Here is a 17,043-nt window from a genome sequence, read left to right on the forward strand (position 1 = left end):
ACAGCGATCACATATGTGCCCTCTGAAGTGCACTCCTTGGATTCAGAGCCCAGCTCCAGGGCTTACTAGCTGTGACACTTTGGGTAAGTGGGTTACCATCTCTAATCTCATCTCTAATCTTACCTTGGCCTGTAAAATGCAGATGGTACTAATCACAGGACCAACTTCCTGTGCTTGCAGACAGAATTAAGTGACATAATATATGTGACGAACTGGTACACAATGAGTGTTCAATAAACATGAGTTATTATTCCTTATCTGTAGTGGGCCCAATCAGAATTGACATTGATGCTGATGCTCATGTTTGCAATCAATTCACTGTTTTTACCTACTAAAAGTAAGCCACAGAAATTCACAGGTGTGTAAAAGCAGGTAAACATAGCCTTAGCAGTTTTGCTACCTTCAGTACTGAAGAAGATAACCTGTAAGTCTCAATTCAGCTGTGTTCTTTCAACATACACCCACAGAAACCTTCCCTGCAATTCAAGCCCTGACTTATAGTTATTAGGAAGAAACAGCAATCCTGACTTCATTGGGAGCTTTTACAAGCTGAAAGCTTACAAGTAAGGTCCTTCTCTCATTATGAAAGCTAAGGAAGGTATTGTTTGGTAAAAGTCACATGAAGGAGAAAACACAATTTTTTTTTTTTTTTCTTTAGGAAGGACTCAATTTAAGCATAGGTCATGTTCTTTTTTCCTGAAAGGAAAAGCTCAAAAAACTAATAAATGCCTTGAAATATTCAATCATCCCTTTGCAGACAGACGGATCTCTTAAATAAAACAAAATTTGGGAAAACAAGGAAGAGACAATCATTGAAAGTTCTGTAGAGAGGGTGGATATGCAATTCATGGTTCAAGCAATAAGAGATAGGGTGACAAGATGAGAAATAAGAAAAGAAAGTGCATTACAAAAAAAAAGAAGATAAGGAAAATAAAGAAGCAAGTGTTAAAAAAATAGAAGACACAAGCAAATTGAAAAAAATTCAGAGATAGAAGAACAGGACTAGATGGAATAAAGAGGAAGGTGAAAAAGAAGAGATAAGAACCAAAATATGACTCACACTAAGAAGAAAGATCCTGTTGTGATTATCATACGAGGCATTAGAAGAGGATTAGACATGAGGACAGCTGATTCAAGTCCTTAATTCTACCCAACAGTTCTTGAGGACCATCCAAGTGCTAGCTTGGCACTCTACTGAGTCTTAATTCACCAGTCAACAAAATGGGAATTACTAGCATTTCCAGTTCTTCAGGGGGGCTTCTGGGGATGATTAAAGGAGAAGATCCATGAGAAAATGCTTTGAAAATTATAAAACTTCATAAACACACCATTACTAGTATTAGTAATGACATGAAACACATATCTAATCACAGCTGTAGCCTATGAAGTCATGCACCAACCAGTAAATCTATCTCCTGCTTTTTACGGCCCAGATCCACAACAGGAAAATGGCCAAGTTAAGTTACTCAAACACAACGGAAAATGACTTAGGCATTAAAAATGACAATTATGTAGATTCTTCCAATATTTGCCAACATATGGAAATATGTCATTTAAAGTGATATTTTAGAGAACAGAACAAAGAAATATAGTAGCTGTTGACTACAATTGAAAACAATGCATGTATGTATATATTGAAAAAGAAAGTAAATGTGGAGTGATATAAATTATTAAAATTTAGTATGCATTAATGTTTTTCTTTGAAGTTTATTCATTTAATAAGGATCAAATACAATGGGAATGCATGAACACATGGCAGTCTAAATCAGCTTCCTTAGCATTTAAAACAGACCAGCAAGTCTGTGCAATGTTTCCCAACAACGCCTCTCCAAACCATTCTATTTATCACACTGACTTTTAACTCGCCAATCAAGTAATCCACCTACCAATCTGCTTTTTAATTCACCAACCAAAAAAAAAAATCATTCTTGAATCCCGATTGTGTGCAAGCAATTGTACTTGCATCATGGAGTACACAATGGTTGAGTATGTGGACTCTGGAATCATATTCTCTGGGTTCAAATCTTGGATCAATCATTCCTGACTTTTATCATTTGGAGTCAGTACTTAACCTCTCTTAGCCAGTTTCAGTTTCCTTATATGTAAAAACAGGGATAAAATTAGTACCTACCTTCGAAGATCATTGTGAATGTTAAATGGCAAAATACATTCAAAGCAATTAGCACAGCACTTTTCATATGATAAGCCCTCAGAACTGGCACCTATTATTAGATACCCATGAAAAGATCACTCACAGAGAACGTGAGCTGATCAAAGCCCAAGTGCTAGGTAAATGGCAGAAATAATCAGCATACTAGAAATTCTAACAGGGGAGATGCCAAGAAGAAGCTGGTCCTGGAGGGGAGGGAATCTGAGCCAGGCACTGAGGGATGGATGGGTAGGATTTGGTGATCAAAATAAGGCAACAACTGCTACATGTTTAAAGTTTATGGCTCTTTTCTTCCTTTCCTTTCCATTTATAACTGCAGAAGCAGCCACAGCAAGATGCAGGGCGGTGCCAATCCACCTCCCCCGCAAGGTAGAAGCTGCTTTAAAACAGAACTGGCTCTCACTTCTCTGGCTTCCAGTCACTGTGTCTGGAGGGGAGACAGAGAGCTGGTGCCCTGGCTCATACAGGGCTCCCTCCCGGGTACTTAATTATGTTCAACTTGAACTGGGTTTTCCCCCTGCGCTATTCAGTGTTGCAGTTGTATCAGCTTATTCCAAAATAAAGATGTGTTGCTCTTTAACTTTGAGCAATTTTACTTTTTCACCACATTTTTAGGGCCCTTCTTTCAGAAATGGTGACAATAAATGGGAAAAATCATGGAAAGGACTCAAAAGTGTTTATGATGTGGAAGAAAAATGTTAACAGCAATGCTCTTCAGCAGGCAAAAAGGTGGCAAACACGCACCTCCTTGGGTGACCCCTCTGCCTGCCCACAGAGAAAAGAAAGAAGGAAGGGTAGAAGGGAGAGAGGGAGAGAGGAAGGAAAGGAGGGAAGTCAGTTGGTCCACAACCTGTGTACGGGTTCATAATTTTCTTTCTTTTTTTTTTTTTTTTTTTTTTTGAGAGGGAGTCTTGCTCTGTTGCCCAGGCTGGAGTGCAGTGGCCGGATCTCAGCTCACTGCAAGCTCCGCCTCCCGGGTTTACGCCATTCTCCTGCCTCAGCCTCCGGAGCAGCTGGGACTACAGGCGCCCGCCACCGCGCCCAGCTAGTTTTTTTATATTTTTTAGTAGAGACGGGGTTTCACCATGTAAGCCAGGATGGTCTCGATCTCCCGACCTCGTGATCCGCCTGTCTCAGCCCCCCAAAGTGCTGGGATTACAGGCGTGAGCCACCGCACCCGGCCCATAATTTTCTTTTACCTTTAACAGGTGCAAACCAATTGTTCCAAGTATTAATATCAGTTATTTCAGAACTTCCAAAATATTGTTCTGCATACTACTGGCTAACCCTGTAAGAGGCTATAATAAAGGGAAGGGGTCCTCAGTGCTTGGGAAATGATGTTCAGCCATCTTCATCTTAAAGATTCACAGCGCACATATGTATTTTTAAGGTTCTCAGAAATCCTGCAATAAAGAAAGTTGCTTACCTTCATGTAACCGAGTCAACCCCAAATTTATCTGGCCAGGAGGTTTTTTTGTTTTTGTTTTTGTTACATGTAACACCTATTAACCATTGTTTAGAATTTGAGTTCTGCGGAATAGGAATACGGTATGAAAATACTCAAAGTAATATTTCTTTACTGGTATTTGTCTTCTTTTGCTTACATTCTCACACAGATTTGTGGAAAGAGCAAACTCACATTAAAAAAAAATACTTCATAAACAATAACAATTTTTTAATCCCCCAGACTTTCACTACCCCCCAAAGAAAACAACTATTTTAATTTTTCAGGTCTTCCCCTCTGCAATATTACCCTTGATATTATCTTCTTTCTATATAAGAACTCAAAAACACAGCCGTCCTATCAGGCAGTCCACAAAACTCAAAGCATTTTTTAAAAAAACGCATTTGCATGTGGACATTCCCCCTCCCCACCCCAGGTTTTTATCTGTTTTCCTTTTAATTCTTACCCTATTCTATGAACAAGAGAAAGCTTTTAGCTGAGAAAAAGAAATGAAGACAGCATCTTAGCCTTTGGAGTTTTCTGTTAATGTTGTTGAGATGTGGGCAAAAAGAAAAAAAATTCAATCTATGACAGAAGAAAACTTGGCTTTCCATAGCATATAACCCTGTCTCCCGCAATTATGCACAGCTGCCTCTCACCTCAGTTCATTTATCTTTGTTGAAAACCTTCAGCTGTGGCCTAAATCTCACATACTTTATATTTGCTTTGATAGAGTTGGAGGAAGAAACCCCACACATATGCCATCTTCATATGTGAGACACACTGAGGTTACTGGACCTGCTCCCAGGATGGGTTTACTCTTGTCAGTGTGCTAGATTCTGTCATTTTCTTTTTTAAACAGCTACAGTACAATTACGAGGTCTCCGATGATGATCTCAGGTATGAGTCAAATAGAGAATGCATCCTGAGAGGAAACCCTGCCACTCTGGAGGCTCTCGGACATACACAAAAGAGTGGGCAGAGACGGTCCTTCTCAAGGACTTCCTATGAGCTAGGACTTCCCAAGGACACGGAGAGGACATTCCACTGCTGGCCCCGCACAAGGTAGATTATCCTCAGCTTTGCCTGTCTGTCATCACATGGTTTCTCCTAATACCTTCCTGAGTTTAGATAAAAGTCACCTAAACATTCTGTGAGGTTAACTATGACCTGACTGAGGGAATACTTTAGTTAAAAACAATTCCAGGACTTTCAGTTCAGGTCAACACTGAGAAAGAAGACAAGCTCCTAGTAGCTATAGTAAGAAACCTGTCCACTTATACCTTTAACCTCCTCCTAGAGAGACACTCTGGAATGTCAAACTGTCACCCCAAATTCAACTTGGCCACATTCAAGCACACTGGTTTCCTCACTGCTTCTCAGATATATTTCTACCCTTGGTAAATGGTACTCCCATCCCTCGAATTTCTGTGACCAGAAACCTGGAAACTATCTGCAAAGTTCCTTCTGCCTTACCCCCCAGGGCCGAGGGAGCACCAACCTCTGTTGCTTCTATTACATTAAATCATATGAAATTGCCACTTGGACCATTTTGCAGACAAAACAGCAACGTGAGATGAGTCAACCTAACATACTATTAATACCTGGTGAAATCATGACCCCTTCTCTTTATCCCCTCAGCAGCATTCTCATTAAAGGATTTCTGTCATCTGGATTACTGTGGTTACCTCCTAAAGAACTTTCTGCTTCAGTCTTTTCCTCCAAGCCATCTTCCGCAGATCTTTCTCTTCACAGAAATGCAATCGCGACACCTCCCAGAACCTTCAAGGCATCCCCACGGGTGTGCCAAGGCCCTGCAGACCAGTCCTGCTCCCTCCTGCTTCAACTCCCACCACTCTCATAGGACTCAACTCTTTATGGGTGTCTCAACAGATAATCCTCTTTGGCCCATTTTCTGAAATGTTCTGCCTCCAAAGCTGCAAACTCTTCTAATTCGCACTATCTTTAAAATCACCTCAGTTGTGACATCCTCCGGAAAGCTTTCATACCCACTCCACACACTCATATACACAGCCTCCAGTGTGGGTCAGGGTCCTGTCCCACAGGCTCATCTCATCTCCTGTGCTGTGCACAGAGTACCACAGCAAGATTACACTAAATACACACTCCCTTCTGTTATGGGCTGAATTAGTTCCCCCAAAATTCACGTGTTGAGGCCCTATCCCAGTACCTCAGAATGTCTGAAGTTGGATATAGGGCCTTTAAGGAGGTAATTAAGTTAAAATAAGGATATTAAGGGATGGGTCCTGATCCAGTGTGACCAATATAGCTATAGGAAGAGAAGATTAGGACATGCAGAGAGAACCAGGGGCACATGTGCACAGAGGAGCCAGCAAGAGGGCTGTCATCTGCAAGCTAAGGAGAGCGGCCTCCGAGGAAGCCAAGCCTGCGGGCACCTTGATCATGGACTTCCAGCCTCCAAAACTTGGAGAAAAGAAATTTCCATTGTTTCAGCCACCCAGTCTGTGATATTTTGGTATGGAAGCCCTAGCAAACTAACACCTTCATTCACTAAAGAGTCCATTTCTCGTATACAAGCACCATATCTGATTTGTTTTTACATCCCCAGAGTCCAGCACAATGCCTGGCATGGAGCAAGGGCTTGACAAATGTTTGATGAATCTACATGAGTGAATGCATTGCAGTGCTACAGAGGAAAGTAGGGGTGTTTAGAAAAGTCATACACTTAGTGAAAAAGTAAACTTTGGTGTCAGCACAGTTCTCTGAAACTTCAATAACTGAAATTACTGATCAAACTTTTCTATAATAAATACTATTACACCAGTCTTTAATCAACAAATGATTTCTAAGCACCAGACAATGGTTACCTCATTTAAAACCATTATTTAACATACCCAATTCCCAGGACAACCAAGATTTTCCTTTTCAGTTTATTTTGTTAGGACCTGCTCTTCTAGGGTTGGAGACTCCAGATTGTTTAGCTCAGTCCCATGATTCTCATTCTAAAGGTTCCCTATTAGCCTTAAAAAATTAATGCAAGTCCTAATCACCTAATTTACTATCAAAGAACACTCTGGACATTAGAGAGAACAGAGCTCATTAAAAATTAAATTTTTCGAATCTCCTTATATAAACATGTATTTTTTAAATATGCCCTAGCATAAAATTTTTAGGGCCCACATTCTGAGTTAGATTTTAAATAAAAAAGCCATCATGAAGGATATAATTCAGGTCCTACCTTCTAACTCTTCGCCCTGACTCTAATCTCTCCTTGTGTTAGTCCATTTTCCATTCAGCTTGCAGGTTTCTTGCCTTAAGACACCCTTAGTCAAGCTACAGTCCTTTCCAAAACTCTCATGGCCCTATTGCTCACAAGATCTAGTCAAAACTTTTTGGCCTGAAACTTTGAGCTCTCTATACACTGGTTTGAATTTAAATTTCCCGACCATTTTATCTAATATGCTTTAATACCAACCATGCTTTTCATCCAGGTTAGACAACTCACTAGTCATGAGTGGTCCATGTGCTATACCTGCTGGGCCTGTCTCCTGGTGAAACCATGCTCAGAAAGCCCAGCAGAGCTCCCTGTGTCTCACAGGATCCTGGTTATTCTTCTGGAAGTATTTTGGGTGCCCACCCCCGACCCCCGCATAATGCCTTCCATATCTTGTTACTTCTCCCTACCTTGAACTCCTATAGCCCTTATTACTGGTTGGTGTTACTGTCCCTAAATTGCTCTGTACTATTTGTTAGCTATGCTTGTGTCTTTGGTTCACCTCCTTAAGTAGCCTGGAAGACCTCTGTATCCCCCTCAAACATCAACTTGGCACCTATGCTCAGTGGGTTCTCAGTAAATATCCACCAATATGCTTTAGCCATGTAGGGAGCCATTTAATTCTCAGAGTAGCTGCTCCTCCATGTCCTAAAGTGATAATAAGTAGCTAAACTCAAACATACAAACTATAATAACAGCCCCTTCCATCCCCAAATTCTCTTTCGGGGGTGCACTACTATCTCCCATTTTTCCCACTTTCCAAGACAGTCCTGACTACGACGGACATCGCTAGCAACAGACTCACATCCTACAGCTCATAGGGATTCTGATTAGTCTTAATCCTGGACTCTGAATTTCCACTTTTTGTTGTACCTAAAATGCTTGCACAGTCTCTACACTTGGGCTTCTGCTCTGAATCCAGCATTCTGGGCTGCAGTCCTACGCTTGACAGTTTGGTTTTCTTAGGATATAGACCTTAATAATACCAAAATGTCTAGTCTTTACTGTCATGTGCAAAAATAAATGGCTCACCTAGACCATGGTACCACCAGCCACAGGGAGCACAGCCACTGACTTGCTGTGCCCCGCCCCACCCTCAATCCACCAGACCGAACAGCTGAGATATTGGTGCCATCCCAGACTGAATGTGCCTGCTGGATACTGTGATCTAGACAACTGACCACACCTCCTCCCTGCCCCAAGACAAACCTGATGGCCAGGTCGACCTCTCAGCACACTTTCTCATCTTTTCCATTTGCCCAGTAGCATCCCAGGATCCACCCAGTTCAGCCCTTCTGAGCTGAGGCAATAGCTGGGAAAGGCAAAGCTCTACAAGTTTGTCCCACAGTTTGAAACAGTGGGTCAAGAAATATACAATAACCCATTACCCAGTAAATTCTTCTCCCCAGTCTCTGGGCTCTTTGGTGGTGGAGTCATTGTCTCCTTCATCTTTTTCTGTATTCTGAGCTTTTGACTATTAGTAGGCACTCAAAAATACACATTTGTTGTCTGACTAGATAGATGAACATAAATGATGTCTGGTTCCAACATTATTCAAATTTTAGACTGCTTTCCTAATTTTTTTTTTTTTTTTTAAGATCTGAGTTCTAAAATGAGGAAGAAAAAAAATCCCATCTCCGAAGGCAACTGATCTACTTTTAGGTTAATCTCTCTAAAATTTTGTGTCTAGGGCTGATGGCAAAGGTTCAGCAAGAAGCAGGACAAAATACAGACGAGAGAAAGGAAGTCTTGGAGCGACTTATTTTGAAAACACTTTTTGCTATCTTAAGAAGTTCTGAATGCATATAAAGGTGCTATTATCATCACTTCATTCTTCATTAATATGAGACTCTGAGATTTTCAGGATTTGCAAGAGTATTATTAGAAGTTCCATTTAAATCCACAAGTATTTACTAAATGCCCAAGGGGAAGCAGTAACATGAGTTTCCAGACATGAGACAAATGTCTCCTATAAAAGAGCTCATAATCTGAGGACAAAGAGCCCCCTTAAGCCTGGTACGAAGAACCCCGGCAGCTGCCCAGTGATTTCTGAGGAGTCCACAGGAGTTTCACTCACCAGCACAGTATCCCACGAGGTTAAGGAACTGCTCTTCCCTGCAGCTGGTCCTGCAGTTACCATTGGTAAGAGAGATGTGAGGGTAACAGGAGATGCAGTCAGACTCCAACGGCCCACGGCACTGCCTGCAGGTTGGGTGACATTCTGGCAGGGGGACGAAAACCAGGATTGGAATTAGCAGCTCAGCATGTATATGTGTGAAGTATTTAATGCACTCCACAAACTACATTGAGAGCAGATCTCCAACTCTAATCATCTTTAGAAGATCCCTGAGCAACCCTGGCACAGCCTTGGACCTGACCTAGGGACTGCATTTCTGATGTCAAGGGGACTACTGCCCGTGAACACAATTCGGAATCTAGAACTATAAATATGTGAGCAATTGGCCACACATTCCAGAGGGACCAGCATGATCATCCCCATCTGTGTAATTAAGGAAGTTCAAATCACAGTCACAGAGCAGAAACATGAGCGGCAAGACTCCCTGACCCTAACATACCATGACTCAAAGAATGAGTGGGACAGGGAGAAGAAGGGGACATTTTGCTTCTCAGAAATTTCTAGCAGATGAAGGGGGAATCCATACACAGCAAACTATACCACAACTTCTCTCTAGAGTCAGTAGCCATCCAGGCCCTCCCTTCAAGCCACCACCACTGGGATGCTTATTTTATCAGCAATACTGAACTAAAATACAAAAAACAGAAAAAAGTCCTCTTTCTGGAGGATATCGTGAGCTGCCTCCGAAGTTCAATTCCTTAGAGGCAAAGTTATGCCAAAGCAATGTCTTCTCCAGAAAAACCACCAAATTAACAAGAGGTATGACACTGAAACAAACCAAGTGAGTCACTGTAAGGTGTAAGCAATAAGGATAAGGGTGGCAAAGAATCAAAGGCGGCTGCAGCTGCAGCTGCATTGACGCTGCCAAGGGAGCAGCAGGAGCAAGCACATGGAAGCAGATTTAAGAACTTCTCTGTCAAGGGCAAGGAGGTCTAAGCAGGTCTGAGTCCAAGAGGAGGGGATGTGAGGGGCTGGAGCTGGGTAGATCTTGCAGCAACTGATGAATTCCATCCTGGCACGCGGCTGGTGGGAAGCAAAGGCACAGATTTCGAGTAAAGTGAATTGCCTCTTGATTCTGGCAAGAGGCCAAGAGAAGATTAGGAGTTATTTAAGAAAAAAAAAAAAAAAAAAAGCAAGCAAGCAAGAAAATGAACTGCTGATTAGAAAGATAGCACTCTCGCCCCTTCTACATTCCTGAGGCTCTCAATGTTGAAAGCGTCTGTCCAAAAGATATAGCATTCTCTGGATGATTTCCAACACCCAGTTTTTCCTCCCTATCAGAATATTTCCAGTGACCTGGGTGCCCTGCTGCTCACGGTACCATCCATCTGCTGGCTTCCAGCAGACAGAGGCATGGACAGAAAAGAGCTAGAGCTACCCAGACTTTCCTCCCCTAAACAATGTTATACATACAAAAACCAGCTGGGCTAGGATGAAAGCACCTAAGGATAGAAACAGCTCTCAGGGGCAATCCTAATGACAAAGAAACCAGGAACATTCCCCCACTGAGCTTGACAGAGTATTTAAAGTAAAGCAACTCACCAGGGGACTGCAGAGATTAAAAACACACTTAGAAAATGGCAAAAAATTCCAGAACAAATGTAATGTTGATCTTTAATCATCAGCTAAATTTGTGTTCATTCTAAATCGCTTCTTTGAAGTTTAAGGCTAGATGAATGTAACAAATATTAATTTATTTTAAAAACATGTCATAAGTTTATTATATTTACTGACTCCAGAAATACTTGCAAGATAATTTCTTATCAGTGGGCTTTTTCCTATCAGCTGGCCCCAACAATCTATTTTTTAGAAATAAAAGAGAAATAATGATAGAATTCTTTTTCCCTGTATATACCAAAAAAAAAAAACCACACAGAGCTACAATAAAGTCCTTAAATTTTAGTATTCCGTCAATCCCAACAAAATTCTGTACTAATCCCAACTAGTAATTTTCAGAATCTCTGTCACTGAAACATAAAAGTGATCTTAAAAAACATACTGGACTGACATGTTAAAGTAAGAAGCAAATACCTCCATCTCCTTTTGCTCTATTCTGCTGTAGCCTGGGAAAGTGGGGCTGGGAAGTGCACAGTTACCTGTGCCAAATGCTTGATTCCATACATTACCACCAAGGTAGCTTGTCTCCATGATGAAGATCATCAAATCCATCCCTAATTTTGTGCCTAAGCCATACCTCCACTGAGAGGTGTATTCTATTCCTTCACCCACTCAAATATGGGTTATCTTGCTTTGACCAACAGAATATAGCAGAAGTGACAGTGAGGTTAGGTGATAGGCAGCTTGCAGTTTCTGCTTAGGTCTCTTGAAATACTCATTCCAGGAGAAGACAGCTGACACATAAGAAGATGGACTAGCTGAGACTGCCATGCTGTGAGGAAGTACAATTAGCCATGAGAAGAAGCCTCATTGAGTAAGAGATTGTTGACCAACCCAGGTGACAGACATGTCAATGAAGAGCCCATCTGCAGGATCTGAAGAAAGAGCTGCCTGGCAATCCTCAGAACTGGGAAATATAACAATTGTTGTTTAACGCCACAAATTTGGGGTGGTTTATTAGGCAACAACTGATAACCAGAGCAGTACCTCATTAAGAGGGAGAAAGTAAAGGATCTTCCTAGTGTCCTCAAGTGTCCCAGTTGCCAAATTTCATTTCTTATGTGAAAGGAAATGGAGTCAGATGCAGTGACTAACACTTGTAATCCCAGGACTTTGGGATGCTAAAGAGGGAGGATTGCTTGAGGCCAGGAGTTCAGGACAAGTCTGGGAACAAAGTGAGACCCTGTCTCTACAAAAAATTAAGAAAAAATTAGTTGGGCATGGTGATGTATGTCTATAGTTCCAGCTACTTGAGAGGCTAAGGTAGGAGGATCACTAGAGCCTAGGAGTTCAAGGCTGCAGTGAGCTATGATCATGCCACCTCACTCCATCCTGGATGACAGAGTGAGAATCCATCTCTTAAAAAAAAAGAAAAAGAAATAGAATAGTATGCAGCCATGAAAACAATAAATATACACATATGTATCTGTACATATAACTTTTTATCACATAGAAAATTGCTTATGACTTTATAAGTATAGCTCTAATTTATTCTCAATTATGTAACAGCATGCCTAAAAAGTAGGTCAAAAAGAAATCTATCACCAGGGTAAAACTTGTTGCTTTTAAGATGTGGCATAATCAGTTGTCTTTATCCCCAAACCCTCATTTATTTTTTCCTAGTCTGAACTTTCAATCCCTCTACAATGAGTACATATCTTTTTAATAATCAGAAACATAAACTTTAAAACTTCTTTAAAAAGCCACAGGCTGGGTACAGTATCTCACATCTGTAATCTTAGCACTTTGGGAGGCCAAGGTGGGAAGTTAACTTGAGCCCAGGAGTTCATGTCTAGCCTGGGCAACACTTTTTCCTACAAATAAGAATTAAAAAATTAGCCAAGCATGGTGGCACATACTAATGGTTTCAGCTACTCATAAGGCTGAGGTGGGAGGATTGCTTGAGCCCAGGAAGCTGAGGTGAGGTTGCAGTGAGCTGTGATCACACCACCGCACTCCAGCTTGGGCAACAGTAGAACCCTATCCCTATCTCTCTCTCTCTCTTTTTAAGCCATAGCAACAAAGACTTATGCTGAACTAAGTTCTGGTTCTTTTAGAAAATAAAGGTCATTATTTAGTCCATGACAGGAGTTATTTATTCAGATCATTGTCTTCCAGGCAAGAGAAAACCAAGTTCAGAGTTTATTCAAATATTACAGTCTTTATGGTAAAGCTGAATCTAATGTTTTATTTTCATGCTTCCTTATTGGAAGAACTAAATTTTACTTGTTCTCCTCCCTCTATACTTTGAACCTGCAAGTTCTAGACAAGGATTTACAGCAGAATCTTAGTCCCTGGTATGACAAGGTTCCTAATTACAGTGTCTGGCTATGCTCTGAAGACAAAACAAGGGCATAGGCAATGTGCCCCAGCATGTTACATATTCACTCACCTGTGCAACTACCTTCCTGGTGAAAGTAGCCATCTGGGCACTGGGAGAGGCACTGCCCATCCAATAGTACATGGGAAGGCCCACAGTCTGTGCAGTTACGTGGGCTTTTCCCTGCACATCTGAAACAGGACTGGTGGCAAGCTGGGGGAAAGATAAAGCAAAGGAGACAATCAGGAAAGCCCCACAAGACACAGATGGTAACTCTATCTCTCCCATTAACATTCCTGGGTCAGAGTATGTTCTGTACATTCACTTGGTTTTCCCAGGGACAGGCCGCATATCTCACACACTTCTCTCTAAAGGCAGTCTCCTGCAAAGCAAGCATTTGTGGAACCCAGATTAAGTAAAGCACAAGTGCCTCAAAACAGAAATAACCATTTGCAGAATCATACATCTCTTTCTTCCCAAGTTCCCATTCTAGAGAATGTCAAATAAAAAACAGGAAGCCGGAAAACAGTTCTCCCTCCCTTGGGACAGCTCTCTATCACTAGATATTCTGCTGCTTATCGGGTTGCTCAAATCAAAGAGAAAAGCTGGTGAGAGCTTCACTTATTGATTTCACATAGGTTTATAAAGTGCCTACTCCTGAGATGGAGACTGGGCATACACAGATGAGAATTGCCCAACATGTTGAGCTGCTCAAACTAGATGCTACAACAGACACCCAAGCAAGCTAATGAAATAGAATGAATGAAAGGCAGAGTGTAGCACAGAGAATAAGAGCATCACATCATAGCTCTGTGTGAATTCGACTAACTCATTTCTCAAGGCTCCTGCTTCCTCATTTATAAAACAAGGATCCAAACAGAACTTACTATATGGGATGTTGTGGACACTAATTGAGCTGATGAATATGAATTCTTAGGATAGTGCCGGACACCCAGTAAGGGCTTAATAAATCTTGGTTATAAGCATTAACATTAAGTGCTGCGTTAGAACTACCCACAGGTGAAAAGAGAGTAAAGGCAAAGAGAAAGAAAACATTTCTGCTTGCTTTCATTGGACCTTTAATGATAAAGGGGATAGTTGCATGACCTCTCAAGAGTAGCCATTGTCTTAATCATCCCTTTTTATTATCTATATTTTTGATTCTTTGACATCTGAAACGACGCAGATTTTGGAGAGACTGACCCTCCCGGGGCTATATTCCTGGAGATAATAAATGATTTCCTTGGGAGCATGCCTTTCATATGCAAACTAATGCAAAACTCACACTCCCACCACCTCCCTTATCATACTCTTACACTCCAGGCTACTATTCTCCTGCCTTGGGGTCAGTTACTAGACAACTAGAGACAGACTCTATACCTCACAGACCACTGTAATTATCCCAACTAGCCAATCCTAAGCCTGCTTACCCTACCTCACCCATCCCTTTCTACTGACGCTAGAGTAAAGTCTCTTGGCCCATGTTCCCCCCATCACCTCTGCCTCCTGACTGACCCTGGTGCTCCCCCTTGTGGCCCTTTATGCCATGGGGTGCCCCTTCATCTTTGGAGCTGTGAGTAACAAACTTTTCAATGGCAACAGTCTCTTGATCTTCTGGCCTCACCACACCGGTATAATAAAAACTACGTGTTAAAACAACCAGCCATTTATCTCCAATCATTCATTTGTCATTGAGCCTCAAGTAACTTCAAGTACTGGGGATACAATGATGAGTAAGACAAAGACCTGGTTCTTCATGCAGATAACCCCATGCATTTCAGGCCATCTTCTGCCCAATGGACAAGATCCACCAGACGGCAGAGACACCCTCTGAGTACATTCACTGTGCCTCAGCTTGGAAGGACCAGAATTAATTTTACACCGCTGAGATCTCCATTGCCACCAACCCCTAATAAAATGTAACATAGAATCTTTAATATATATATGGAGCTAATGTTTAGCTAGGACATCCTTGTTCATCAGTACTGGTGGTTAAAGTATTGAACTACTTCCATGCAGGTTGGTATATGGCTGTTGCCCTAAGCCTTCCAGTGCTCTGCTGCTGCCTTGACCCCACCCCTAGCACCCTGCCCCACTCATAGCCTGGCACCTACATGCTAATACCCATACCAGGAGACTGCCAGGACTCTGCTCCTGAACTCAGGTTAATGCTATTCTCACTGGGCAGTGCCTATGCCTTACTGGTTAATAAACATTTTGATCATCATCCCTGGATATAATACAGAGTTCTATTCAAGAGTATTTTTTACTATATGATAAACAGAACCTAGAGATCCATATTTTTAATTAATGTTCTTTTTCTCAAATTCAATTTTATTTTTTAAGATTATAAAACAGCCCTATTAGCATAAGTCACAGCTAGGAATTTTTTCCCAAGTATTTTCAGACTCCTCTTAAAAAAATGAATAAACTGATGTTTAAGAAAATGTTATTATAAAGGAAGGATCTACGTTAGCACCTTATTTAAGACATGTTTAACACAAAGTGAAACAGTATGTAAAGGAAAGTGAGGTGGCAATACTTTAAAACACAGCTAAATAACATTATTAACACAAAGCTTTGCAGGATAATATGGGGGAAGCATCTTGAAGCAACACATTTTTGCGCACCTAAATATATGTCTGATGATATCATTAGGTTTATATCAGACTTTACAAGATTGCTAAAATCCCTAGCTCTTCCTGTTATACCTCTTTAATCAATAGGAAATCGAAGTGTATCACTGTGGAATTGAAAATTGGAGAAAGATTAATTAATGCATTATGAGTACAAACATTTCATTTCACTTGGTCACAAAATGAATGAAATAGCCTTACTCAATGTGCATAAAGGTTATTTTTCAATTATATACAACGGGAAGGTAAAGAGGACAAACAAGTTGAAAGACTGGTAGGCCAAGAAGTCCAGAAGAAAGTCCCTTTGCATCCACTAGATTTTAGAAATAAGCTCCAATGAACGTTGCCACAACAATCTTCAGAAGACTTCACTGAAAATGTTTAAGAACTAACTAGATAATGAACTAGTTAGTTGCTGTGGGTACAGAGGGAAAGGAATATGCTGGAATATACTGGATGATGATCCTCTTAAAAGTATTTTTTTTCTCTCTAATGCTCTGTTTCTGCAAGTACAGGCATTAACATCTGCATCCTTTAAAAAAAGGTCATGAAACTTCAATTCCGTGCTGGTTTTGGAAATATCGACACTATTTCAGTGACTTATATGAGGTTTAATCATTCTATGGAAGCTGATTTCATAGCAGGAGTTCTGTCTGAAGTCTAAGATCCTTCAAGGAAGACTGAACCCATTACAGAGCATATATGGGAGATATCTGAAAGAAGTTCTATGAGTAATTCCTCCGTGCAATACTACATTTTTAGAGACTGGCTTTCCAGTTGATGGCTAAGTATGTATATTTCTGAAAAAGCATAAGTGAGCTGCTTAAGCACTAAAAAGTGTCCTTAGGTGACTAAAAAGTCCAGTCAACCTGACCTCAGCAAAAACTGTACCTAAAATAATTAAACATACCATTTTTTATTCATTCTATTTTCCATGTATATTTCAAACAACCGATACTACTGTTTTTCTTTTTAATGATACAAAAAAAGTGATGAAGTGTCCTTACTTTCATATCACACAAACTTTCCTGGCTTTTCATGTCAAAAAAGAATTTTGAGGGGTGCTTCTCTCAAAATATGATGTAGATATCAAAATCCTCTAGACTCAATGGGAGTACTGCGATAAGGGCTAAAAACTGAAATGAGAAAACTTAATCAAAATTGATCTCCCCCTTACCCTCACCCTCCTTTTCCTTCTTCTCATTACTTTTTGTTTGTTGTTTTTTCTTGGTGAAAGAGTTTTGCTCTGTCACCCAGGCTGGAGTTCAGCAGCATGATCATAGTTTTCTGAAGCCTCAAACTTCAGACCTCTGGCAATCCTCCTACCTCAGCTTCCCAAACCACTAGGATTGTAGGTGTCAGCCACTGTGCTCAGTCTTTTTTTGTTTTCTTTTTTAAATGAACACGATTTAACATCCCCAATCTCTTATGCTGACTAGATTAGAAACTCTTTAAGAGTAAAA

The 17,043-nt window shown here is 40.9% G+C and overlaps 1 protein-coding gene across 2 annotated transcripts in view; it reads right to left on the minus strand.

Annotated features, from left to right (window-relative positions):
• The window catches only part of FRAS1 (Fraser extracellular matrix complex subunit 1), a 452,974-nt gene that overhangs the window by 197,025 nt on the left and 238,906 nt on the right, over window positions 1-17,043 (minus strand). For both annotated transcript variants that reach the window (XM_023222483.3, XM_023222482.2), the window contains exons 19-20: window positions 13,017-13,157; window positions 8,948-9,091 (exon numbers count right to left, since the gene is read on the minus strand). In XM_023222483.3, the coding sequence (XP_023078251.2) occupies window positions 8,948-9,091; window positions 13,017-13,157 (285 nt within the window). The remainder of the gene's footprint in view (window positions 1-8,947; window positions 9,092-13,016; window positions 13,158-17,043) is intronic.

This window comes from Piliocolobus tephrosceles, chromosome 3 (genome assembly GCF_002776525.5).
Source record: "Piliocolobus tephrosceles isolate RC106 chromosome 3, ASM277652v3, whole genome shotgun sequence".
Lineage (NCBI taxonomy): Eukaryota > Metazoa > Chordata > Mammalia > Primates > Cercopithecidae > Piliocolobus > Piliocolobus tephrosceles.